We start from the raw sequence: 27,974 nt of genomic DNA, 5'->3' as shown, positions 1-27,974 counted from the left end.
CGGCACAGCGCCGTCTCTTATCACACAATATTACCCCTCCAAAAAAAACAACCCTCCTGTCTGGAATTAAACCCAAACCACACGACCCGACGGACATATGAGATGATTATTAGTCAACTTTAATTGATCTTATTATCCTAGACTCTGAGACCGGAAGAGACCGGAAACTAGAGATAAAAGAGAGAGAGGTTACACCTGACTCTCCATTCAATGAGCGGTTAGCATTAGCACCGTTAGCATCCGAACAACAATAAACAACTAACCGCCTTTCTGCCTGGCCTCGTTGGACACTCATTCGTACAAAACTGCAGGTTAACGGTGAGTCCGGGGCGGTTTTGTTTTTGTTGTCCTGCGTTTTCGCTTGCGTTAGCTGTGTTTGTTAGCCTAGCCCCCCCCAGTCCGTATTAAAGCTAGTTAGCCTGAAAAACTAAGCTAACTAGGCTAGCACACAAGCTAGTAGCCACACACAAGCAAGCACTGGCTGCTATCTATAATTTGTGGCGTGGATTTTTTTTCTTTTTTGTATGAATAAACGCGTTAATCTATTACTTATTGGCATTGTTTACGCGTAGATGAAGTCTTGATAACAGTAATTATGTGCACGCTGTTGAATTGAAGGGGTGCTTTTAGCCTCTAGCCTCTCAGGAAAGGAGGCACCACCATCTCTGTCTGCATGCACACATCATTCCTCTCATCATCTCCATCATGGATGGACTATTGGGTTGGGAGGGTCAATGCGATCGGATCAATACATCGATCTGATCAATACATCGATCAGGCATTAATTAAGCAGAGCGCCATGCCTTAATTGAGCTCAGTTTAGGTGTATTTGCTGCAAAATCATTCAAGTTTTTAGTTCCTGCTGGGATTCTCTGCAAGATGTAGACAGTCCCCTCCCAGTAAAATTCACCAAAACCATACCTAGCTAGCATGTTGCTAAAGCAAAAAATAAATAACAAAGACAGTGCAGCATCTTAAATTTAGTTCAGTTTAGGTATTAGTTTCTGTATTTGCTGCAGAATTATCCTGATCTTAGTTCCTGGGAATCTCTGCAAGATGATGTACTCTCCCCTCCCAGTAAATACACTAAACCTCCTATACCCACCTATAGCTAGCATGATGCCAAAGCAAAAAGAATAAAATAAAAATAAATCAGAAAGGCAGTGCGGCTGCATTCATTGAGTTCAGTTAATTTGCTGCAGAATCACCCTAGTTGTAATTATCTGCAAGATACATTGCTCTCCCTCCCCAGTGGATACACCAAGCCTTGTTACCTAGCTAGCATGATGCTAAAGCAAAAGAAATGCCAGAAAAACAGTGCAGCTGCACATGGCAACAGGATGGAAGGTGGAAAATCTCTATATATATTTGGTTTTTGGAACCTTTTAGTGGTTCAGAACTTCTAATCCGTTCATCGGGCCCCTGTTGCTTTTGTAGTGCACTGCCTTTTAATGGCTATCGTTTGCTTTATAGTAGTAATAATATAGTAATAACCACAGTTATTTTATTGTTGTAAAAATAGTTGTATATACGTGTTCTGTCTCTTGGTTATTTGACAATTTCACCCCTATTTGATAGTGTCAAAGTCAGTTGATGATTTATTATTAAACTGGTATTTGGTGGTTATGACACTGGCTGTGCAGTGTCTGTCTAATGAGCCTGCATATGCCTCAGGTAATACAAGTGTAGTTCTGGAGACGGTGTCTTTCACTGCTTTCCGTTTATTATATTAACAATGCTGATGTGGAAAGTCAAACCTTGACTGACTTCATGACCCAGGGCAGGGATCACTGTATCACATTTATGTAGATTCATGCAAAAATGCTGCAGTTCATGCTCTTTATTTTCTATATATAATAACCTCACACTCTGGGTAAGAGAGTCTGCAAAATAAAATGACCAAGTTGCAATAGAGGTGCAACAGTCAAGTCAATTGAACTAATCGATTTAACAGGTTATAAAATAATATCTGGCAATTTTAATCAAATAAAATGTCCCCATTTTTGGGTCATTATACCGGCAGGTGAAAAGCTTTGAAAAATGTCACAAATGGTTAAAATCTATTTGTCTTATCTAAAAAGCAGATCAAAATTGTAATGTAAATAATCGTATAGTTACAATCCTGCTACTGTCGGATATCGCATTACATCATGGGGAGCGAAGCTGTTTGTTTAACTCAGAATGTGTACAAATGGGGCCTCGTAGGCTTTCAGGACAGGTCCATTTGGTTGTATTTTTGTATACACTAGGTCCTGTCACAACCGTCTAAATAATCACATTCACAATTATTTGCGATATGTATATGTATTTCAATTATTTTGTCATATCTGATCATTTATTTTGTGAAGAAAAAAAAATCATACTTAAAAAAGAGAATGCAGAAATAACTCATGATGCGCATTGTAGACCATAATTGTATACCAGCTATTTCTGTTATTTTCTTTAAGTGTATATATATATATTTAAATGACAGTAATTTATTTTTATATTTAAGGTTTCTTTTGTCTGCCCGGTGTAATTTGTCATTATGAAGCCTAAAAACCAAACACCATTCATATGTTCCAAATGCCCAAAACACAATTAAACTGTTAATCGCAACTATTTGTATGACAATTAACCGTCAAGTAACAGCCCTACTTTGCGTGAAATGTACACTCGGAGACCTGGTGACATGATTCTACAATGTCTTCTAAATCCTAACAGTTTTCTGAAAAACAGGTTTCTGTATCAGTGGTGCTCAAACTTTCATGTCAAGGACCCCAGGATGATATGTATTTGGCCCTGGACCCCTTTTGTTCCAGGGACCCACAGAAGCAAAGATTTGAGTTAGAAAATGTTTGCTGTGAAGGAATATATATTTGAAGATTTGCACACATTTTCACGATTTATTTTCTCCAAAAATAGCAGATCTACAAGCTCATAGTGCGGCACTCAGAGCCACGCTATGAGCTTGTATATCTGATATTTTTCAATAGCTAAAGTTTAAAATGATTGTTAAAGTGGTTAAAAGCTAAGGTGACCCAGGTGCATTCCAGGCCTTAATGGTTTCTTGTTGTTTGTCAGGCGACGAGCTGGCGCAGGTCGTGGGGTGCCCGTGGACCATGAGAGATGGCGGTGGCAGCCTGGCCCAGACCCGCTGGCAGGGCGACCTGGGCCTCACCGCAGTGGGCCAGGAGGACACCGGAGGAGGAGGTGGGATGTCCCATGAGCACACAATCCATCCAGTGGTTCTCAAACTGTTGCGCGCACACACACAAACACACACACACACACACACACACACACACACACACACACACATGCAAACAGAAACACACACACACATGCCCCAGATGGGCCCCATCCCTACTTCCTTCACAGATGCTACCGCTGATGCTAATGAAGGCTCTGTTCCATTCTGGTCAAACAGAGTCAGAGTGCTGCTATTGTGCATGTTGGCTTACTGGAAATACTCTCAAAGTGTCCTTGAGTAGCTGTGTACGGGTGTGTAACTATGATTGGAACCATTCTTGCAGTGGATCCTTGAAATTAAAATGTTTGAAAACCACTGTATCATCGGTAACACTCATGAAGGATGTAGGGAAGTAGGAAGAGTTTTTATGTGTGCATAAGAGCCTGGCATTACATGTAGTTTGACTTTGCATAAAGTGTGTGGCAAATCGAATGGCAAAGTTAGTTTTATCGCTTAACGTCGTTCGCTTAATGCCGTTTAATGAAATCAGAGTGGACTTTTCTGTTTGGATGGGCTGTCAAGGCCAGAAAGTAGTTTTTGCCACTCTGTAGGCGTTCCCACTTCCCGCATAACTTACGGGTATGATGATTATGTCCCACGCATACCCTCTATTAGACAATTTGGACATTGTTTGACCATTTTATTATAGTATAGTTTGTTGATTACTTTTGACGCAGTAATGGACTTATTTATGGTTTTTCCTTTTCACTGTGTTTAAAAGTCATACAATTGGCACTTTAAAAATGTGAGAATGCCCTGTATACTGGTAAACACCTTTTACTGTTGAGTGAGAAAACACATTAATTAAGAAAATCATCTGGGGACCCTCCGGAAAACATCTGGGGGTCCCGACCGTCACCCACAGTTTGAGAACCACTGCACTAATCCATGACTCAATACAATTCAGACTGTTCATTTAACTCTTGAACGTGTAAAAAGCTTGATTTTTCTTTGTAGAGAACTAGATATTACGTGGGTAAAATCTTTACCCACTTGTAGATCTGCTACAGGTATTTATAACATAAATGAGGTTTCCTTCCACCCGACAGAGATGATATCATTGATATGTAGAATGGAGATTGTACCACACCGTCTCCACTACTTCCATGAAGAAAGGCTTGATGCAATCAAATTGTAGAGAGTTTCGGTCAAATGTTGTCATTGCTTGCCTTGTCTGATACAATGTTGTGTTTTTTGGCTGATTGCATGTTCTGCTATGGAGCTGTTAACATTCTGACCCGGTCGAAGGAGCCAACAGTTTACAGTATAGGGAGCATCAAAGGTCTGACACACTTGAGTGAAACTCTTTGTGACAGACAGGTGCGTTGGTGGAGTAGACGCACATAATTTAATCACTTAAACCCTATATTTAAACAGGGGTAGACACTAAGGTTTAAGAGGCACTTGCCTGTCAGGCAAGTACAGGTTACTTGCCCACAGGACAGGCCATGCCCGCTTGCCCAAAAAGAAAACCGTCCAATACAAAATGATAGGTCGAATTTGAATTAACGTTCATTTTAACACTTACTTGCATGTGATTTGATGTGAATACTAGTATTTTAATTTAACCTCTCCCAATAAGTAGTTTGTGAATACAGTGCCTCATTGATGGCATTATTTATGCTGAATACTAAGGTGTTCAGAGTCTTCAGACATGCATCACATTATTAAGCGTTTTTTGTGGGCCTTTACTTGATAGTTTATAGGTTGAATGGAAATGGAGGGGGTAGATACTAGGGAGTGACACGCAGCAAAGGTCGTTGGGATCTGGAGTCGAACCCACGACACACCGTCAGGCTGGATTAATTTATTTTTATTTTTATTTAACCTTTATTCAACCAGTAAAATCACATTGAGACTGCGTCTCTTTTACAAGTGGGAACTGGCCAAGAGGCAGAAATAAAAATTACACTTCAATACCACATCATCAATGTTACATTTTGAACCAGCAAATACAACATCCATAATACACCTTAAAGTACCTATGCAAATTAACAGCTTAGGTGCCTGGACCGCTAGGCCGGCCCGGTCCATAAGCATTATTTATACTTCATCATACAACGGTCGACGTCAGTGTTACAGATCTACAAGCTCACAATGCACTGTTGATCGACACGTGAGGTTGAGAGCAAATTATTTTTTGGCAACCCGAAGGCAAACTCCACCTCCTTGAAAGTTGTATGTAGTTGCCACGGTCAGTCGGGCAACCATTGGTGTGTTATTTAGTTGACCAGAGTCGCCCAGGGGCCTATCCTAGGCCAGTGATGCAAATAGGTTTTCAATGTAATGAGTCCTGGGATGGTCTTTTTAGATGAGTCCCAGGGACATTTTATGAGTCCCACTTCAACGACATTAGGAGTCATATTTTGCTTTTTTTTTTTTTTTTATACAAATTGCAGCATTTAACTGCCATTTCATTTTATATGGTTATAATGTGGTTATATTCATGTAGAAAAAACAGAAGAAGACATGATTATTATAACTAAAGCTAGCAAATTAAACTAGAATAAAAAACAGTACAGTAGTGCATCCTGTGGATGCAGAGGTCATTGTTGTATTGCGTCCCTTAACTATAAACTGTGTTTTGGGATGCAAAATGCACCCTATTTTAATCTCTGCTAGGCCCCCTCCTTTTTCTCTTTCTCCTACTTCTCAATAAGGAAGGGCGCTAGGGTTCATGGTTAATCCAGGACAACCCCCCCCCTGCACACTGTCTGATGCACTGGCTCGGCATTTATAAGCAATGTTTCAGTCAAGGACTTTCTTCTCTTCAGGCTCTGTAGTAGAGGACTTACAATCATGCCAAGAAGAGAATAGCTGCCTGTATGTGACTGTGTATTCTTTAGAAATGGATTGGAAGTCTGAAGTCTTGTGAAAATTTTGGTACAAAAGACTACTTATTGTAACGTGCAGGTATAATATGTAGTGCAGTTCCTCAGGCAACATATTTCTTTGCAACAGAAATGATGTACTGATTTTGTTTACTGACAAATCTTTTGTCTGTCAGGTGGAAACTGTCACAAAAAAGCTTCAAATTCAAAAATAGATCTACAACTCAAGCTCAAAATGTGCCGATTCACAACGCGTTTCGAGCTTGTATATTTGCTGCTTTTGTTTGACGCTGTAATGTGATCAAGCACTGCGTTAATTTATGAAACGTTAAGCCAAAAGTAAAATATATGGAGATGGTGTAGAGGTGGTTTTTGCCCGACAGCAACGATATGCAAGACGGATGCAGACAGATCTCGTTTTAGCTAATCTCAGTAGACCGTAACATTTCTCACATTGGAAAAAAAAGTATTATCCTTTATAATTGTATAACGGAAGTCAAAAGGGCTGTGATCAGGCTGAAACCTTTCCCAGATATTTGAAGTCAAGGACTACAAATCTATGAATTCAATCTAAAATCATGCAACAATATCCATGGATATTGGACAACTGACATCATAGAGCACTGATGGAACAGGCTGGTCACATGAACCGGTCTGAGATCCACATATTGGCGTTGTTCCAAGGCGTGGATCCTGAGATCCACATGATTCAATTATTTGAATACATTTAAGTGCCCGTGTTGGATTTGAACCAGGGTTAGCTGAGGCAAATGCTGTAGCCTAATTGATGTGCTATGTGCTACTCTGTGATTTCCCCCGGAGCGTCAGTGGCTCAGGGCTAGAGTGGCCAGTAGAACGCCAGGATGGGGAAACCGTGAGGTTCCCGGTTCGATCCCAGGCTCCCCAGAGTTTGTGTTGGAAGTGTCCTTGAGCAAGACTCATGGTTTCCTCTGTGCATTTCACCCATTCATACACCGATGGCAATCTATGAAACGTGCTTTGGATAAAATGGCTATATAATTGCACCATTTACCACCGGGGCACCCCAGGCCAGTGGACAGATCGGCCCCCCCCCGGGGCACCCCAGGCCAGTGGACAGATCGCCCCCCCCTGGCGTGTGACAATGTCCTCTCCTCGATGTCCTGTGAGATAAACTCACTGTCATGTTGTGACGGTCTGTGTGTTCTGCTCTGAAGGGCTGAGTGTAAGTACTAAATTACACAGAGTAGACCGACTCCAGTCGTCATTGTGAGTTCAGCCAGGACAAGACGAGGGACATATTATCCCACTTTATCCAAACGAAACTCGACTCTGCTTATGAGATGACACTTTAATTAATTTAAACTCTGATCAACATGGGGTGTGCAATGCATCAAAGATACATTTGTGAGACAGTTCGGCTGTCTGTTGTCAGTCCAACAATACAGCTCACCATCTTCATCACAAGCATTAGGTCAGTTGTTCCTACTGCTAGCTTTTATTCCGGCTCTTTATTCTGCGTCTAACGTTGACTTGTCCTGAAACTGAAAGTGGTGGTGACTACGGGTCAGAATATGGTCCCTTACGGGTCCATTTGGTACCATTTGTACAGTCACAGACGTGAAGTCCACATACCAGCTCTGACCAAGCTCTGTTAATGTGATGAAACCCATTCCCGGTTGGGCAATGTTGGATTTATTTATTTATTTGACAGGGACAATGCTTAATTAATCAACACATCTGTTGTCCCTGAGCAGCCTCTTAAAATGATGATAAAACTATCCATACAAAAAAGAGGTACAGGCTTCAGTTCCGACATACTATTGGTCTGACTGTCATTAGAATTTAAGATTTAAAAAATGAGATGAGCATCTGCTAAATGTTTAAAGCTGTACTTTTGAACTATGTGGCAATGGTGGTAACGGTTGGGCTTTTGGTCAAGTGTTTTTAATGTCTGTAAAGTGGTAAAGGGTTTCAAAGTTGTCTTATTTGTCCGTGACCAGGTTGTGAAACAGTATGTTATGTGCGAAGAAAATCATAGCATGCATGAAGAGTTTAGCTGCATCTGTAGGGATTTGGATCCGGTTCCCGATCCCAACCCTACACATGGACTGGCCGTGAGGACCTTCTGTTTTTCCAGTCGGCCGCACAAAATTATTTTTGATTTGAAATCAAGGTCAAACGGCACAAAGCCAGAGTATAGCATGTTTATGCTGCGTCACAGGGCTCAAACTCACAACCTTGGACAGCAGGATCGAGTCATTACTTGTGCAGCTCAATTTGACCTACTTGCCAACTTTGCCAAGTGAAATGAATAAAGGTCAGTGTGTCATTAAATAAGATGACAAATGAATAAACAAAGTGGAGTGAAAAACAAAGTTTTGGGGACTGGAAGGCAGCTTGTGTGTATGTTTGTTGCGCAACTAATGTGTGTGTGGCATTAATAAAGATTCTCTAGAGAGGGTTTGCTGCAACAAAATTATCCTTGCCATGCCATGTTGTTGTTACGCTGGGAAAAGCTAGCGGAGCGATCCCAGAAGACCGGCGATGTCTGGAGGGGTCATGGAAGCAAGTCGGTTGTGTATTGGCTCCGTATTTTGGCTCTAAATCGTTGAGTGAGTGATAAGAGCCGCAAACCATTAGATGACTCAGTGCAGAGAGACCTGAGAATGAGTGTGATGTGTTGATCAGCTTTGTTAGTTGTTACAAATCTCGCTGTCAGATGTATTTTGAGGTGAGATCTGAGAGGCAACCATAACATCTATAGTCTAACCTGCTGCGGATAAAAACATTGGACATGGTTTTTCTACGTCTTGTTTGAACATGAATCGTGTAATTCTCACTCTATTTCTAAGACGGTAATAGGCTTGTTGTTTTGTTATTGCCTTGATGTGGCTATGCATAAAAGGTTAAGATCTGAATCCATAATTACACCAAGATGTTTGGCTCGACTTATTTTTCCCTAACCACCAATGATTTATCTGGGGTTTTGTCTTAGTCGAGCTGAGGGAAATCTTGGCACACGTGCGTTGTTCAATGAATGCATGGACACGGCAATTCTATAGACCGTAGCTTTGAGACCACACTCGCTCAGCGAAAGAGATGCACAACACTCATCACCTTGTTTGTTTCTGATTCCTGCCGTAATCAACGTCTTGCAGAAATACCCCTAGCCATTCAGAGTAGTTCAGCTTATACCTGCAAGACTAATGTGCAATCAAGTATTCGTCCACTAGATGGCAGCTATGACAGATTAGATTGTATAACAAACTAGAGGGCCACTTTATTTACCGGTATGTTAAGTTGAGATGTAGGTACTTATAACTAACTGTAGGTAGTTATAACTTTATATAGTGAGTTTTATCCATAGGATTTTTATTTTAATGGCTTTCATGTACTCTAGGTTACATATACTGTAAATATTTAGCGTTCACACGGGGCAGATGAAACTATGCAGTCTACCATTCATTGTCAAAGGAAGCCATTACTAGTGGATGATGATCTGCAACGGAAAACATGGTTTGTTAGTCGCTTCTGTAAATGGCAAAATTGTCACCAATTGGAAGCATAGGATTAGGAGACGATAAATTATACATAACTGTCGGCGCTTGTACACAAGCTCCGCTGAGTTCTCGTCAAAAAAAATCATCCCTGACATATTTGGACCAAAAACGTATATTAACGCAATTGGGGCAGCCCATTCATTGGGCCCACTGGACATAACGTGGCCAGTCCAGGCCTGATAATCACCGAGTTTGCAAAGTAGTGCTTCGAACGATGATGTCATGTTGTCCTGTTTTGTGATATATCCATGCCGATGTTTACGGTTACAACTCTGTGCCGGTGATAGTGTCATCCTCTTTCAAGAGGGGTCGAGCAGTGGAGGAAAAGCCTTCTTGCTCTCTGCTGCCCAGGGGTCTTTTGCTGTCCTCGACGTGACGCAAGGAATTGCTTGCGTGGGGTTGAGATCCGATCCCAACCGGACGGATCGAGATGGATCACGTAATTGACGTGACGCAAGGGGAGAAATTTCTCTCACCCTCCGTTGCGTGTGTCTTCTTGCATCGATTACGTTCGACTCTGCAAGGCGCTTTAGTTGCACGCTCGTGTCGAGCGCCAAAATTAGCTTATCTACAAGCCCACAACGCCTTCCACATAATAGTCTTATTTTCATGGCGTCTAACACTTGTGCAGAACTCAAGTTTATTTAGGCTTAAATCTCCAGTCCTATTATAAGTAGCAGTTATGGTGTTTCTATCCAGGCAAATGTTTCACACATCTGTCACATTATGGTGTGAGGCTGTTCTAATCAAATAATTAACAACAGCTGGATCTTCTGGGTCCTCCAAAAGGCAGAAGGAACACACAAGACGACACACTAACCAAACGCTTAACTGAATGATTTAGAAATGATAATTGCTGCAGGATTATTATGGTTACTTACTGTAGAAGCACGAGTTCAGTCAAGGTCGACATGAAATGAAATTGTGGCGTGTGTGGTTAAAAGAAATCTAGAGCTAAATGTCAATTAGGTCCTGGTATTTTTGACGTGCGAACACCATCCTGCAACAGAGCATAAATTAGACAATAGGATAGCTAGAACAATGGGATTTAAACAAAGGGTTAAAACCGTATACATTATGTATATTTGGGTTATGATAGGGGCTGTCATGATTACAAATTTAAGTTGAAGATTAATTGTCACACAAATAATTTGTGATTAATGATTTCATTGTTTTGTTTTTGCATTGACCATTATTTGGAACGTTACAATTTGTTTTTCTGTTTCTGCCTTCCACACGAGAACGGATCGGGCTGTTAACCGCACACGTTTTGTAGCCGGCATTAAAGTTTCGAGCGTCCACATTGCGGTTATGATAATTATGCATGCAGTCCAGACGAGAGCGGTAGTGCTCCAGATATCGGAGGAAGCTGTAGTGTAGGCTATATTAGAATAGACATGTATGTTGATTGGGGCAGCTCGCCAGAACCGGGCTGGCACTTCATGTGGAAGTTCTGGGGACCCCCCAGGGACCCCCACACGGAGTTGCATCACTCGGTTCAGTAGATTTTTGTGAAATATTTTTTAGATTGGATGGAATCATGGAAACATAACTGTTGATAAAAAAGTAAAGGGCTAAAATAATTGTCCGACTAAAACTAGACTAAATTGTCAGACTAAAACTAGACTAAAATGCCAATAGTTTTTGTTGACTAAAACTAAACAAATAAATTCACGGTTTCTTGGACTAAGATAAAGACTAAAATTCTTGACTTTTAGTCGACTAAAACTAGACTAAATAAAAAAAGCATGAGTTTGACTAAATATGATAAAAACTAACAACGGTGATTGAAACTGGACTAAGACTGAGACTAAATTAAAAAATAGCCGACAAAAACAACACTGATGTTGAATGATGTAGCCTATATTGTAAAATGATGCATTTCACAAAACATGACATGAAAGACAATGGAGATGACGTGACAGTGGAGATCGACGGTATAGTTGACGGTGAATCAATGGCTTTGTTGAGTCATAGAAAGTATTATACATGTAACGCTTCCATAGTGAAATTCTGCAGACATATCTCATGGCGCACGTTTATCATTATTACGTTTATTATACATCTGTGTGGGTGCAAAGTGCAAACCGACTATTATTAAACCGACTCATTTATTATCCGTCTCATCTACAAGCCCACAGGCTGCAGATCAGAGATTTATAGACATTTTGTGCAAATATAAAATAGCTGTGATACTTATGTAAGTGGTTATGGTGAAATAAACCATTAGCACTTTCAGCATTAGAACAAATGCACAAACAATATTCAAGGCTTCCCTTTACAGGTCAAACAACACCATTCATTCACATGCAATATACACATTAATAAATAATGAAGAAATGTATACCAGTGAGCTGGCGGCTATAAAAGGCTCGTCATAAACCTGCATCAATTGTTTTGGAGGTGGAAAGCCTGGTGACGTGATGTTAGTTTGGAGGGGGCGAGGGGACTTTGGCGTCATCGTTTAAGCAAATTGACAGATTGGCATTCACGGACTGTACACATGGAGACGACAAAGTTTGCCAGTCCCCTAAAACGCTGTCTCCGTGTGGCAGAAAGGGCAGATCGGTTAAATACTTGTGCGGGTAACGCAGAATACGCCCTCGTCTAGACGGCACTTTAGACTTCATATTCACAAATTGCACAGTGCAGATATGACAAATAATTTAAATATACAAAGAAATCAGTGACGCAATTGATCGTACAATTATTTTCTTTCCAAAAACATTACAATATAAATGGTTGATCTACAGTACACGCTTATAGCACGTGCTGTAAGCTTGTAGATCTGCTATTTTAGGAAATGAAAATGTATGGACATTTTTCAACATGGAAATGATTGATGATTATGCAAAAGTAATTGAGACTATGTCAAATAATTGCGATTAGACGCTTAAGTTGTAATTGTGACGGGCCTAGTTATGATCTATCTTTGTTAACAACTTTCAACCTGTTTTGGGCAAGTAACTATATAGGCGTCAGCATTCTACTTTTATATATAATAAAAGTTCTGCAAATGGCGGATCTACAAGCTTACAATGCATCACCACGCGTCAGATCGACTATTCTGGCCATTTGTCATGTGACAAAGTATACAGGGCAATCTACAACTTATTTTGTGTTTGTGAATTAAATATTGGCGAATACTCCCTATAGAATCCTGTGGTCAGGAAGGACACCTGCTGCTTGACGAGAGGCATTGCATGAAGCTCAAAGCATTGGTTTGATTGAATAGTTGATTGTCGTGACTCGTAATGCCTGATTGCATGCTGAAAATAGCCGATCTACACGCTTGTAGATCTGCTGTTTTCAGAGTGCGAACGCCCTAGCCTAGTGTAACCAAATTATTATTATATTATATTTTTTGTCAATATATGTCGTTGTTTCAGTCATCTGTCATCACAGATTTTTTATTTATTTAATTTTTTCGTCAGTGATCATTAACAAGTTAACAAAATTAACACGTGTGTGTTTATGTGGTGTGTGTGTGTTTGTGTGTGTGTGTGTGTGTGTGTGTGTGTTCTTGCAGGAGGGCTGCCTGAGGACCACCTGATAGACCCGGCGTCGGGCCACAGCGTGCCCAGCCCCATGCACCTCAAACTGGGCCAGAAGGACAAGGTGTGGATGGGAGAGTACATCGAGGAGGAGGACGAGGAGGAGGTGGAAGAGGGGGGCATCGTGGGCCACGAGGGGATGGAGGAGATCGCAGATGATGATGAGGAGGAGGAGGAGGAGGCCATTATGGAAGACCTGGAGGCGGAGGAGGAGGAGGAGGTAGGGCTGTAGTAACTGCAGCGGAAAATCATAATTTCAAGAATGGAAGTACAGGCTCCACTGCAGCAGTCGCCGTCGGCATCAGGAAATATTATATTTTTTATTTTATTTTTAAGACTTTTTGGGGCGTTTTGCCTTGATTGATTGGGGGGGGGGGGACACGCCGCAAAGGTCGTCGAGATCGGGACTCGAACCCACGACACGCTGTCAGGCTGGATTGCCAGCCTAGGTGCCAGGCCGGAATGTTCCCTTTTTAATCAATGAAGGGTTTGCTCCACTGCCGACGTTGCAGGGGTCACCAAGATGTCCATACACGGACAAACGTGTCCGTGGCAAGACTTGTCCTTATTAATTCATAAACATTCAATATTAGATTGTGAATAGCCTGGCTTATAAGTATCGGGATGACCTATTCCATTCTAGTAATTACCCTGCACCAACATCAAAGCATTGTTTGAAAACCCCTGCTCTGGAAAAGTTGATTTCCCCCTCTTGTCATTTCTTCGTATTTCTAGTTTATTTAAATAATGTCATGCAAATGTGTCCAGTGCATAGCCTACTGCAGGCCTGGTTGACCAGATTTATAACACATTTTTATGCTCTAGCTACTGAAATGATCCATTGCCCCGTCTCCTCACTGCTAACGTGCCTATTGGACAGGGACGGGTTGGGGAGGGACTTAACGAAGGGCTAATAGAGGGTATGCGTGTGACATCATCATACCTGGAAGTTATGCAGAGTTTTATGGCCTTGATAGCCCTTACATCCAAACAGAAAAGTCCTATCTGATTGCATTAAACGACATTAAACTCACTTTGCCAAGTCACATTGCCACTCGATTTCCCATTCACTTTATTTATGCTTGTAGCATACCCTCTATTGTCTGACCCCAAGTTAATTATTGGGTGAGTACAAGCAAGCGCTACAACGTTTAATGCAGTCATAAAGTCCCAATGACGCCCCTCCAAAGGAGAGCATGAGCGTTGCCTAGCGACCGGAGACGATTGTGAATTAGTACAAAGCTCCAAAAACACGTAAAAGTCTTCTCTAATTTATTTTTTGGCGCAATGGGATTTACATTAATAAACACGTTAAAGGTCATTGAGTTAAAATGTACGGTTACGCCCCTAGGAGGAGGAAGAGGAGGGTGAGTTTGAAGGCTGGGTGGAGGGTGAGGAGGAAGCAGAGGAGGAGGAAGGCGAGGAGGAGGACGTGGAGCTGCAGTGGGAGGTGCCCGAGTTCCCCGCGGCAGCGCCGCAGTCCAGCCAGGCGGCCATCTTGCTGCCCCCGCCTCAGCATGGTCAGCCTCACCCCCAGCCGTACCACCCCCACCACCACCACGCCAATGTCCAGAAGACCGAAAGCATCGGTAGGTTAAAATGTTGAACAGTTTTTAAAGTTTTTAACCTTTTTAAGTAGTTTATTTTTCGAATGAATTTGTTTTATTTTTCTGTTCTATAAAGCGACTTTGAGTAACTTTAAAAAAGAAAGTGCTATATGAATTGAATGTATTTATCGGTAGGTCGCCTGTCACTTATTACATAATTGCATGATCGAAATTAGTTTAAAAAAATTGGGAGGGGGGGGGGACAAAATCACGGCATTCCATCTTATAAGCCTGCCTAAATTGTTAAATAACTGCCGCGATTTATTTGTGTGCCGATACTAATCGTTAATCAATGTCCCAATTGTGACTCACAGCGCTAAGCGACGGCCACATCGACATCGACGAGGTGGAAGAGGACTGCGAGCCGCAGTCCTCCTCCCCGGCGGGGGCGGCCGGGTCGTCGCCGCTGATGTCCCAGGTGTCTTTCAGCTTCCCCCCCCAGGGGCCCAGGAGGCTGCTCAACGGCTTCCGGATCCTGCGCCAGCGGCGCTTCCGCTCCCAGCTGGGCCTGCGCTTCCGGCTGTCGCAGAACTGGAAGAGCTGGCGCCAGCGTGCCCAGTGGTTGGGCACCCGAGGTACGAGTGCTGCATCATTCTTCTTGCTCGAGGTGGCGGCGGCGGTGGCTCAGGGGGTAGAGTGGCTAGATGAGAACCACAAGGTTGCCAGTTAGATCCCAGGCTCCCTCAGAGTTGGTGTCGAAGTGTCCTTGAGCAAGACACTGAACCCCTAATTGCTCCCGATGTGCAGGTTGGTGCCTTGCATGGTTTCCTCTGGCATCGGTGTTTCTGTGAATGGGTGAATGTGTATAAATGTATATAAATGCACCATTTACCATTTGCTCAAATGTCATTTACATTTTCCTCCACAAGAAATGAGATTCTCACACGATTTCTCATATATTTTCCATGAAAATATTAATAAAAAGAAAAAGTCTCAAGTCATTATCAGCTTGCATTCCATTCTCTTGCATAATGTACCTTAGTGGGGCATTGGTGGCTGAATCTTTTTGTATTGAATATTTGTATAAATTGTGCAGCACTAGCCCGAGGCCACCGGAGGAGGGAGGACCCCCCCTGGACCCCCCGCAGGCCCAAGCAGCACAAGAGGCCCAAGAAGCAACGGCACTGGGACGAGAGTCTCAGCGGCTCCGAGAGAGGTAGGACTACTATGCATTTGTATCGATTTATTTATTATAGATAATCTTTTGGAATCGATTCAAATAATAATAACAAGCTCAATAAGAAGCTCATAGCGCGCCACCGAGTGGCGCGCTACGAGCTTGTAGATCTGCTATTTTTGTAAAATCTAAGAACGACTCACAGAAACATAGCTTTTTCAGAAAACTGTCAGGATGTAGAAGACATTTTTAGAAGCTGACCCCAGGTCAAAATGGGTTGAATGAACGTCGAGGGTTTGACTGCGTGTCTCTACAGAGGAACTGCTGAACGGCTGTGAGGAGCCGAGCCGAGGAGCACAGAGAGGAGGACGCAGGGAGGCCGTGGAGAGCACCCCCTCCTACGCCGCTGTCCGGGAGAAACCCGCCGAGGTCGCCCTGACCGAGGAGCACATGAGCTGTGTGACCGGTGTGTAGGGACGGACACACACACACACACAGACCCTTAACTCATTAATGAATTAATTTGATGTGAATATTTGACACAATTGTCCTCGTAAAAGTCTTCACCTTCATGGATTTGACCGAACTGTGCAGTGCTGTTATTTGTCCAGTATAACATCCTAGTTTTAGAGATTGCATGTGTTTATTTGTTCTACAACGTGTTTGTTGCAATGTGAAATGTGTGTGTTTGTATGTAGGTGTTCTGTCTATTAATTCCTGTACATTGTGTGTGTGCAGGTATTCTGGAGGAGTCCTTACAGCAGTATGGCAGTCTGATCCCCGTCCATGTCGACGACGTGGTGGTCAAACTGCAAGACCTCTTCAACGAGAACTTCTCACAGCCGCACAGGTAGGGTGTGTGTGTGTGTGTGTGTGTGTCGGTTTAGTAGTAGACAGGCCCGGATTATAGGGTAGCTCTTGATTGTGTTAACACGCGTGCGAATCTCACCTTTTTGGATTTGGTGTAGCGCCAGCAGGGCCTTAGGAGGGCTTGATCCCGTCACTGCACAGAGCTCTCTCTCTGAGCTGTGATGTCAACCATCTTAAAGAGTGGTTAAAGGAGAATTTCAGACTAGAAGGATTTCTTGCCGTAGTTCGTAGTATTCCTTTTGAGCACCATGGAGCAAAAAAGTCTCTGTGTTGTCTCTACTGGTGTGGTGGAAGTCGCTCGAGATAAGGGTAGTGCTGCACGATTCTTGCTCAAATGTGAATCTCGATCTTCCTCCACAAGAATTGAGATCACAATTCTTATTTCTATATAAATATTTGTCTTTAGTCTGTAGTTGCTGAACATTACGACATTCAAAATGTGGCACCTGGTGCCAACTACTGTGGCTTTAAGCGCGGTTTAAGTCAAGCACTTGTGGCTGTTTAAAGTCTCTCTTGTAGCAAAAACATAAGAGTAACTACAATGAATTGGACAGCCAACTAGTGCTGCACGATTCTTGCGCAAATTTATTGCAATCTTTTTTCGATGAATCGTGTGTGTATATATTGGAGTGTCTACAAAAAAATTACTAAATTGGGAATTGTGTGCAATGGCCTCCAGGTAGAACCTTTCTAGTCTTTCCTGTTCACCTTCCAGAAGTTGGCCCATGAACGCATGCATCTGGTTATGTCACGACTGCAGCCTGCGTTTCTGCTTTTCTATAATCTGAAATGTGTCAATTTCCCTTCGGGGATAATAAAGTACATCTCATCTCTCTCTCTCATCTAACTGAAACGCCTCGGGAAGTGTTCACACTTTTCACCTGTGGTTTCATCATGTGTTAACCTCATTAAGACCTGGCTTCTCTGTTTTCTGGGAGTGTCGTATGTACTAGAAAGGTTACTGTATGTATGACACGATCATGCAACAAAGCATTAAAATAAATCATAACCCGAAATCCAGAGAGCTGAGGAAGATATGATCTGTAACATTACGCAACGGGTCGTTTCGAAGAAATCTGAATGGTTGAAGCAGCCATCTAGCCGAGCATAATGAACACCTAATCAAAACATCAAAATCAGCTGTGCTGATCTCTCAGAGCGGAGCTGACTGGGTTGCTATGCTGGCGTTTTTCTTTGAACATTTCGGGGCGCCTATCTGCTTGTTCCTGCAGCAACACAGGCATGCCATTCATTGACGCCGGTGAAGCACGCCTTCTCGTGTAATATTGCTTCATTATATGTTGCGCTTTTAGAGATGAAACATGAGTATTTATTCATTCTGCGCAAAAGTGGGTTTGATTTGGACCCAGCGAGCACCATGGAAGTTATTTGAATGAGCACATTGTCTACTTAATATTAACACAATGTGGTCGTTCCATTTAAGCATTGCTTTATTGCGCTTTGCTCCATGTTTTGCCGCACAAGCAATATTACTACAGGTGATTATCCCATTATTAAGACCTGGAACGCATCTGTGTCACCTCACCTTGGCTTTTAACCATTATTTTATACTTTAGCTGTTGAAAAATAGCAGACATAAAAGCTCATGGCTTGTAGATCTGCTATTTTTGAAATATGCAAATCCTTGACGATATGTTCTTTCACAGCGAACGTTTTTAACCCATATCTTTGCTTTTGGGGGGTCCCTGGAACAACATATTTTCAGATGGGGGGTCGGCCGTCAAATGCATATACATTTTGGGGTCCTAGTTTGAGAATGACAGAAACATTTCTACTGACATAGAAACATAGATTTTTCAGAAAACTGTCATGATTTAGACGTTTGTAGAATCAGGTGCTCAGGTCTTAATCGCTAATACAGGCGTTATTGATACACAAACCCTTTATCATAAACGGGCTGGACGAGACTCTGACTCCAAGCCTGGGCTCCGTCCGTCATAATGTCTCCATGTAGGGCTGTCGTTCAATGAGTTAGTCCGACGGTGGAAGTGCTCCCGCGTTTTAGCCTCTGTGTGGAATGTAAACTCTTCCATTCTGCATCGGAAGACTTTATAAACATTCGTCCATATGAGGTGGTGGTTCTAATTTTAGACCGGTAGGGCCTTAATGGCAGCATCTTAACACGTCCCTTCTCCCTCGCCATATTATTGCGACTGTAGGTCGCAGTTTATTATGAAAACCTGGACGCCTCGTGACACGCTCCATATATGGCCAATACAGAATTCATTCCATATGTTGATCTGACCTCATCAAACCCCTTAGATCTCCATTAACCTCGCGTCTTTCCACCCCGGAGGAAAGCCTGGTGTCTGTGTTACTAAATTGCCGTGGATGATATCGTTACGTCATGTTGTAGTCATTGTTTTGTAGTTATCAGGCCGGAACCTTCTAAACCAGAACATCATTTCCCTCAAAGCGGAAGAATAATACCTTCCCAATAATAGCCTTGACACGGCATAGTGCGGAAGGGAAGGTATTATTTTTCCAGTTTGAGGGAAAGGATGTTCTGGTTTAGAAGGTTCCGGCCTGATGACTACAAAACAATGACTACAACATGACGTAACTATATCATACGCTCCCGCCTCCCTGATCATAAACCTGAAAGGGAATGCTGCCCAGGCTAGATCTCCATATATGGAGCTGAGCTGTTCTGACTTTCCATATCTTGATCTGACATCATCAAACCCCGTACACTCAAGACACGCTCCATATATGGCCAGTACAGAATTCATTCCATATGTTTATCAGACCTCATCAAACCCCTAGATCTCCATATATGGGGCTGGCCTGTTCTGACATCACAATCTCTATCTCTCTCCCTCTCTCTCTCTCCCCCTCTCTCTCCAGGAAAGCGGTGGTGCAACATCTAATCCAGTCGTTCCAGCGCTCATCGGGCACGGCTCTCGTGCGGACGTTCCGCGTCAACTACAAACGCCACGTGCTGACCATGGACGACCTGAGCACGCTGTACGGCCAGAACTGGCTCAACGACCAGGTACACATGGATCAGAGTTCTCAGTCGCCACGGCTGAAAATAGCAGTAGATCTGCTAGTTTCCGTTATTAGTTATTTTTAAGATGAAAGAGTATTTATTTTGAAGTGATCAAACTAGCAATGGTATACAAGTTTAGAAGCATCTTCCAGAAACTGAATGAATGGTCAGAGGAGAGACTGGTCTGCATTTTATGCAAGGGTATGAAGCAAAGAGTGGCAGAGCCTTAATGCAACGGCAGCAAAGTGCTTTAGGGCTATGGATCAGAGCTGTTTACCTATAATGTGCTGTTTTCGCTGTTGCTGCACGTAAAAATATACAATAACAAGAAAATGAGTTGTTAAATTGTACCTATTTTACTTTTGGGACAAGTGGGCATATCCTTTTAGCAAGTTAGAACATGACCTGTACTTTCCTCTGAGACCTTAGTATCAAGTGTCAACCCCTGCCTTTGAGTCTGTCTAGGCCAGGGGCAATGGTAGCACACACGTTTAAGAAGATTGTTGCACAGTATGATCGCTAGGCCTGGGAATATGGTGAAACACTTTGGAAAAGTTTTAGAATATTGTTCAAAATGTGTGGGAACACCGTTTTGTATTTATTTTTATTATGAGACCAGTCATTCCTTTATCGCTACATTGTTGGAAACATGAGTGCATTTATTTCTAGGCCATTCCTTTATTATCGCTATGTTTGCTGACAGTCTGCTTGTGGTGGGTTTCTTTTCCTCCAAGGTCATGAACATGTACGGTGACCTGGTTATGGACTCTGTTCCAGAGAAGGTACGTGAATGAGAAAGTGGACCAATCCGAGCTCATGCCGTTACGACAGTGTTTTTCAACCAGTGGTCTTTGAGGGGGTTCCAGGTGGTCCCCAAGAGCAAAGTGCTCTTGAATTTTATTCCACATATCTACAGCTACAATTTCTTACAAAAAATAACGCTTAACCATGAGTAAGACATTTATTTTAGATTCACACAGACTAGTCAAAACTAGTCATGCTGGTAGTTGTTTAATCAATGCTAAAGTATTTGGAACAAATAAAGTTACGTAATGCTTTTTTGGTTAGATTTGGACTTTTTAATGAAACAAAGACACATGGACATGAGATACATTTCAATTACAGATATCTTCTCTGCAATGCACGATATTTTGTCTCACAGGTCAATCACAATATTCCGTTTCACAGTTCAATGTAATGACTTACAGATATTCTGTTCAAGATTGAATGATTTTTATTTACAAAATAAATGTGAAAAGGATACTTTATGTGACCGACATGATGAGGGATACAATACGGTCAGCCCACCTTTTAAGGAGACTGCTGCGAGTGCTCGTTGCCCGCAAGCCTTTTGAAATCTGGTTGATATTTAGTGATCGCCAGTCTGAGGCAGTCGTTCAGATGCGAGTCGGTCATGCGAGTTCCGGACTTGGATTTTATGCTTTTCATTTGTGAAACGGCCATTTCACATAAGTGAGTGGAGCCAAAGAAGGCCTGCAGCCTCAGTGCACACGACACAAGGAGGGGATACTTCTCTCTGCTCACGAGTGGCCACAAGTCCTCGTGTCTCTCAGCTCTGGCCTTCAGTTCGGTGTCGCGTTGCATTTCAACAATCTCCCTGTCGACGCAACCACCCGTAGGCAACGTGAACAGCTCCTGCATCTGAACGGACAGCTGTTTGGTGTCGACACCGAACGGGTTAAATGCTAAAACGACCACTTGACGCATGTCTCGCACCTCCACGAATCTACGGTCAAATTCGGACGTCAGTTTGTCCAGCCGAGCGCAGAATCGTTCGGGATGAAAAGCGGTCTTGTCCGTGAGGTTCTGCGACATCTTTTCGAGATTGGGGAAGCGTGACAGCCGCCCGCGTCGTATCTGAGACGTCCACAGACCGAGCTTTGTTTTGAACGTCAACACTGCGCTGAGCATGTGACCGACGCCTCGGTCTTTCCCTCGCATTTGCCGGTTGAGATCGTCGAGCTTTGCTGTCAGGTCCGTGAGAAAAGCCAGGTCCAGCAACCAGGCATCGTCGGACAACTCCTCGTACTCGCCGTTCCTCGACCCGAGAAAAGCGATGATCTCTGGCAGTAGATCCAGAACGCGCTGCAGAACCGCGCCTCGACTGAGCCACCTAACGTCTGCGTGAACACTCGCGTTTCCATCATGTTCAGAGTCCAGTTCGTCCAATAAAGACCTAAATAACCGGTGCTGCAGCGTTTCTGCGCCGGCAATCGAGTCGACAATTTTAACGACTACATTCACTACATGCGACATGTCTGTTACTTTAGCCGCCAGCGCCTGCTGATGCAACACGCCGTGATAGCTCACGAACGGCGGGAAATCCTCGTCCTTTCGGCACAGCGAGACGAATCCCGAACGCACGGCGAGCATCGCCGGCGACCCGTCCGTCGTCATCGATGCGATTTTATGAATGGGGATCTTGTGCTCGCGCACGTAGTCCTTGAATGCGTTGTACACGTCCTCGCCCCTGGTCCGTTCTTTCAGCGGAATGAACGCAAGCAAGTCCTCTTTGACGGTAAAATCGGCGAAGACCATTCGGACAAACACACTCAGCTGGTCTGTCTCCGTGGCACCAGTGGACTTGTCGAACTGGAGTGAAAAGTACTCGCAGTTTGACAGGTCTTTTAATACTTGCTGGGATACGTCTTTGGACAGAGACTCCACTCTCCTGGCTACGGTAGGCGCGTCGAGCTGCACGCTTTGCATCCTCGCTTTGATCTCCTCTTTGATTTCAAAGTCGGAAAACAAGCTGTCGGCGGCGGCGTTGAGTGCTTCTCTAACCACGTCGCCGTCGTCCGCAAACGCTCTCTGGCGCCGAGCCAACATGTGGCTAATTCGGAAGGACGTTTCCGTCACGGCGAAAAGCAGCCGCTGTGCCCGGAGGGCTCCCTTCAGCTCGTCGATCCTTCGCCACCTCGAAGTGCTGTGGAGCGGATGGGCGTGTTTGAATTCGGCGTGCGCGGTGGAATGATGGCGGTCCAGGTCCCCGCGTTTTGGCGAAGCCGCCGCCTCCTGTTGGCATATGAGGCATATGGTCTTTCCGTGTGCCGACGTGAAGAAAAAATCGTGCTCCCATTCCAGGTGGAAATGATGTGTTTTGGACTTCTTTTGCACCGGGCCCCCAGCCATGGTCTGTTCACTGCTTGCCTGTGTAGGTACAGTGTACGTGTGTGGGCCTTTAGCTCTCTGTGGGGTTTTTATACTGATGGACGGTAGTTGTTCTGATAGGACTTTATGCAAAACGGGGAGGGGGGTGAGATAGCTGTACCACCCCCAAGGCGAACAAAAGAATGAAAAGGCTGCCAGCCGATGGCCATCAGTGTTGCCATGTCCGTGTATTATAAGCGACTTCTTTTTCTGTAAAGTTGCTTGTAAATATTATTTGGTAGTTGCGTTTTGTTTATTTTTTGGGCTTGTTTCCTAATGTCGTTTAAACCAGTGGTTCTCACACATTTTCCAGATTGATGTATTTGTCACAACTATGGACCCTACATTGTGCCAGGAACCCCCATATACAAGATTTGTTTTTTCAAACAATGTTCTACATTTTGTCAAAAACAATTCCATGATTGATTTGAAAATAACATAACAAAATAATATTTTCAAATAGCCTTAGTCTGGCTTCTTTTGGGCTTGTTTTCATGGACGATTGGACGTGGTTGCTTATTTCTCTCACACAATCTGGCAACCCTCATGGCCATGTGCATGTCAGTGGCATTTTGGTGAACAGAAAGACTTGTGTATTAGCCTGTCTGCCAGTGGGGGGGGGGGGGGGGGGGAGTACTCAAATTGAAATGCAATTTTGTGATGTCCACAAAGTACTGCGAGTCTAGGTTACATTCTTTTTAGTTGGTCCGAAAATGTACATGCTTTGTTATGGAGCAAGTCTAGGTTGCATTATTTTAGGTGGTGCTCAGATTTACATGCTCTGTTGAATTCAATGACCCAAACCTATCAACACCTCCCCCTTGTCATTGGTGAAGGAGGGGGAAAAAACATTTTTTAAATCAATCAACTTTTTTAAATCAATCAACTTTTTTTAAATCAATCAATCAACAACACAATTATTGGTAACGGTGAGGTGAAACTGTTGATTATGCAGGTTTTCACGTTTGCAAAGAATGGAAAACAAGCGGTCCAGGCACCTTGGCCGGTAGCCCAAGTTTGGCAGTGTGCCGCGGGTTCGACTCCCGATCCCGACTGCCTTTACTACATGTCACTACCCCACACTCTTCCCCCATTTCTTGTCAGCTCCTATAAAAATAAAGCACAGGGCTGGGCTGATTTTCGTTAGTTATGTTTTGTTAACGATTGTGTAAACACTGATTAAATGACGTTTTCTGCTCGCTTCTTGGGTTCTCTAAAGCCTGATTTTATAAATGCATAAAATGAGCCCTTTTAGTCAGATGAATAGATTGTTCCTTTTTATGTGTTCCAGGTTCACTTCTTTAACAGCTTCTTCTATGACAAGTTGAGGACAAAAGGTTATGATGGAGTCAAACGGTGGACGAAAAATGTAAGTGAGCTTCAGCGACATTCGTTTTTTCAGGGCGGATTCACAGCTGATGTAGTAGTGTGTATCAGTGTTGATTTTGACAGCAGATTTTGATTTTAGTTTTAGTCATAGTCCTTTGAATAGTTTTCATTTAGTTTTAGTCACCTGAAATGTTTCAGTGTTCGTTTAGTTTTAGTAGACTAAATATCCTAAGATCTTAGTAGACTAAATCTGCAGTTGATTTAGTTGACAAAAATGTATTTTGGCAGGCCTTGATGGTGTCGTAATGGCAAATTTTACACTTGCTGAAAATAGCCGATACAAGCTCTGAAAAATCGGGGTCCTTCACATGAAATAGTGTGAGCACCACTGATAAAGAAACCGATTTTTCAGGAAACTGTTGGGATTCAGAAGACATTTGTAGAATCGGGTCTTAAGAGGTTTCTGCCCACCACCAACGGCATTCCAAATGTCCCTCTGTCTGTCCCTCCCAGGTGGACATCTTCCAGAAGGACCTGCTGCTGATCCCCATCCACCTGGAGGTCCACTGGTCTCTCGTCAGCGTGGACATCCCTCGGCAGGCCATCACGTACTTCGACTCCCAGCGCACGCTGAACCGACGCTGTCCACAGGTGAGTAGGGATGGAATGATAACGGTTACCGTTTATCGTGAACACACGGTAATCTCATCGTGGAGATTTTAATTTATTGTGAATTTTTTTACAAGCTCACAACGTGTTGCGAGCTATGGGCTATTTTGGTGAACGTTCCCACCCAGAATAGGGAGCTGGGTGTTCAAGTGGTAAGCAAAAGTGCCATTTCAATTATCGCGATTGTATCATTTACAATACCCATCCCCACAGATGATCCGCCTGTGATCCCGGTCTACAGCCTTTTTGGGGACATTTCATGAAAGTAAAACACATAACTTTTTGATTAGATTATTTTATTAAATTATACATTGTATAATAAGTCACTGTGCAAAACTTTAAATTAACTTCGGTTACATTTCTGTGACCACAAATATCCTTTTCTTTTTCTTGAAATCTCTCAAAAGAATGTCAATGTAAATGACACTCGAGGATAAACAAACACAGTTTGACACGCTTTTCATGAGCTAATGAGATGGTTTACCATGACAGAAAGGTTGCTTTTGGTTCAGTGGGAACCTCCCCCCCTCTAATCTTAACAACCAACGACCCATCAACACCTCCCCAACGAGCCCTCCCTGCCTTCACCTGGGCAGTGAGTTGCCAAGTCCGCTTATTTACCGCAACAATGACGAGCCGCGGTTGCATTTTTTTCTAATCGCAACTAAAATCACAACTAATCGCAAAACGAATCACATTTGAACTGAAATGTGAGCACTTGGGATTGTAGGAATTTCATTTAGTTTGACTCTGTTCCGCAGACAGAGGCAAACGTTGTGAAAATAGCCGAAACTACAAGCTCACAAGAGGCATTGTGAGCTTGTAGATCGGCTATTTTCACAACGTTTGCCTCTGTCTTACGTAATATTTGACAAATCGGTATAAAAAAATATCTCAAAAGTCATTAAATTGTAACTGCACAACTGCACATACCCTGTGTGTATACACTATACAGTTATATTTTATGTTGGATGTTTGTTTACTGTTGAGTGAGAAAACAATGTTGCACATTAAGCTAACCCCCCTCCAAGTTGCCCACTGCCCTAGGCCTAGACCACGGATGTTTTGTAAATGTGTACAATATTTAACTTATAAGAAAACGACACATTTTAATTAATTTCTTGTCTCCTTTTCAGCACATACGCAAGTATCTGCAAGCAGAGGCCATCAAGAAAGACCAGAGAGACTTTCTGACCGGATGGAAAGGCTTTTTTAAAATGGTATCACATTCACACACACAAAAACTTTTACCTTTTAAACTCACCACCAGTGTTAATTTTGTTAAAAATGTAATTTGATTTTAGTCATAGTCTTTTGGATACAATTCCATTTAGTTTTAATCACATATTAGTGAACTGACTTTAGTTTTTAGTTTTAGTTGTCATTTTAGTCAGCTAAATGTACAGTTGATTTAATGGTCTAAAATGCGGGCTGTGATGGCATCGTAATGCCTGATTTATAGACGGGCTACTGAGAATAGCTAATCTACAAGCTCACAGCATGTCTGCGATGCGTTGTTAGTCGAGTAGTCTCACGTCGCCAGACTGTTGCCTCTCGCAATTTTCAAATGCTTTTGTCATACAGTCTCGAGCAACGGAAGCTCTGATCATGAGTAAGCGATAAAGCGGAAGTGAAGCCTCACTTCCGTTTCGTCTTTATATTCGCCCAAATGTATCCTAATATAAATTAAATGCTCTAAGCATATAGGCTATAGCTTGCTAGCTATATATATTTGCCATTTAAACATTTATTACCACGGTTGCATTTCTTTTCAGAATGTGGGGCGTCAGAACAATGACAGTGACTGCGGGGCCTTTGTCCTACAGGTGAGTCTAATTTAGTGTTTGATTGAACATTTTACCAACAGTTTGTAGAGTATGCACAGTCACAATCAATACATGGTCTGCTAAGAGGATTAAAATACCCAGAAAAGGCGCTAAGACTTTCAATTCATCAGAACATTTAATGACATACTGTTGGTATGGTGTTGATTTAAATTAATTTAACCCCTTGCTTGAGCCGAATCTGGGAATTTCTGGAACTCCCTCTAAAGATCAAAATGTATGTTTTTATTATGACCAACTTTAAGACGACCTTTACCACACTCCCCAAAAACTGTGAAGCGCTCCTTTAGGCTGTTTTATGAAAAAGTGTATAAATGTAGTCTCAAGACTACTTTTTGAGGGATGGGCGGTAATGGCGTCTGTCTCCCCTTCCCTTCCAGTATTGCAAGTGTCTGGCGCTGGGGCAGCCGTTCGGCTTCGGCCAGCAGGACATGCCCAAGCTGAGGAGAAACATGTACAAAGAACTGTGTCACTGCAAGCTCATCCTGTGACCTCACGCTAACGGCAGCGCCACGCGCTCCTGCTCGCGGAGAGGAACCGCTACGGGGGGAATGGAGGGGAGGAGGGGAGGTTTGGGTTGGAGGAGGAGGAGGGGCGCAAGGTGGAGTTGCCCCCATCAGACACTGGCTGACCAGAGGGGGGGTGGGGGAGAGAGAGAGTGGGGTGTTTATTTGTGTAGCCCCCCCCACCCACCAACCAAGGATTTTTGTGTGGGGGGCTGGCTGGCTGGCAGGGCGCATAGGAAAAGGGTGTGGGGGAGATGGCTGGCTGAGTCAGCGCTTATAAGAGCAACTTCACCCCCCCACCCCGCAAACCCCCAAAGCCCCCTCCTGCCCCTCCCCAGGGGGGAAAAGCCGCCTTCATCATCTTCGTCAGCCTTTTTGGAAGGACGTAAGGTAGGGAGGGAGGAATGAACCAAGGACACACGGATATAACAGTTGAAGGATGCAAGGGAGCAAATCAAAATCGTCTGAAAAGGAAAGAGGAACTTTAAAAACAAACAAATTAACAAAAAAAAAGGAACTGTCCCCCAAACCCAACCCTCCCTTCCCCTTCCCCCTGACGACGTCAACAACCAGAGACATTTTGTTCTTAGTACTACTTATCGTCCCTTGGCCAGGGGATTAAATACATAACGATCATCTTCTTGTTCTTCGCCTTTTGGTTTGTTTTTTGCCTCCCTCTTTCGCTGTTT

General features: G+C 43.2%; 1 protein-coding gene across 1 annotated transcript; it reads left to right on the top strand.

Moving 5' to 3' along the window:
• On the top strand, nt 1-27,323 carry LOC308335180 (uncharacterized protein). Its single transcript, XM_080792191.1, has 15 exons — nt 1-318; nt 3,064-3,192; nt 13,135-13,379; nt 14,511-14,748; nt 15,081-15,341; nt 15,803-15,922; nt 16,200-16,349; nt 16,622-16,733; nt 19,622-19,769; nt 20,501-20,548; nt 24,229-24,306; nt 24,780-24,917; nt 26,072-26,155; nt 26,711-26,761; nt 27,160-27,323. Exons 2-15 carry the CDS (start codon nt 3,102-3,104, stop codon nt 27,268-27,270), a joined length of 1,875 nt encoding a protein of 624 aa, XP_080648317.1. The 5' UTR covers nt 1-318; nt 3,064-3,101; the 3' UTR covers nt 27,271-27,323.
• Nucleotides 27,324-27,974: the final 651 nt, after the last annotated feature.

Source organism: Protomyctophum bolini, assembly GCF_963924005.1.
Source record: "Protomyctophum bolini genome assembly, chromosome: 20".
In the NCBI taxonomy this organism is placed as follows: domain Eukaryota; kingdom Metazoa; phylum Chordata; class Actinopteri; order Myctophiformes; family Myctophidae; genus Protomyctophum; species Protomyctophum bolini.
Note: the sequence above shows the minus strand (reverse complement) of the source record. Positions and strands in the feature narration are given on the sequence as shown.

Excerpts from the sequence above, each read along its gene's own strand:
- LOC308335180 (XM_080792191.1), top strand. The coding sequence starts at position 3,102 with ATGAGAGATGGCGGTGGCAGCCTGGCCCAGACCCGCTGGCAGGGCGAC. Across the intron at positions 15,342-15,802 it reads CCAGTGGTTGGGCACCCGAG|CACTAGCCCGAGGCCACCGG; the intron begins GTACGAGTGCTG and ends TAAATTGTGCAG. Across the intron at positions 26,762-27,159 it reads GCGGGGCCTTTGTCCTACAG|TATTGCAAGTGTCTGGCGCT; the intron begins GTGAGTCTAATT and ends CTTCCCTTCCAG.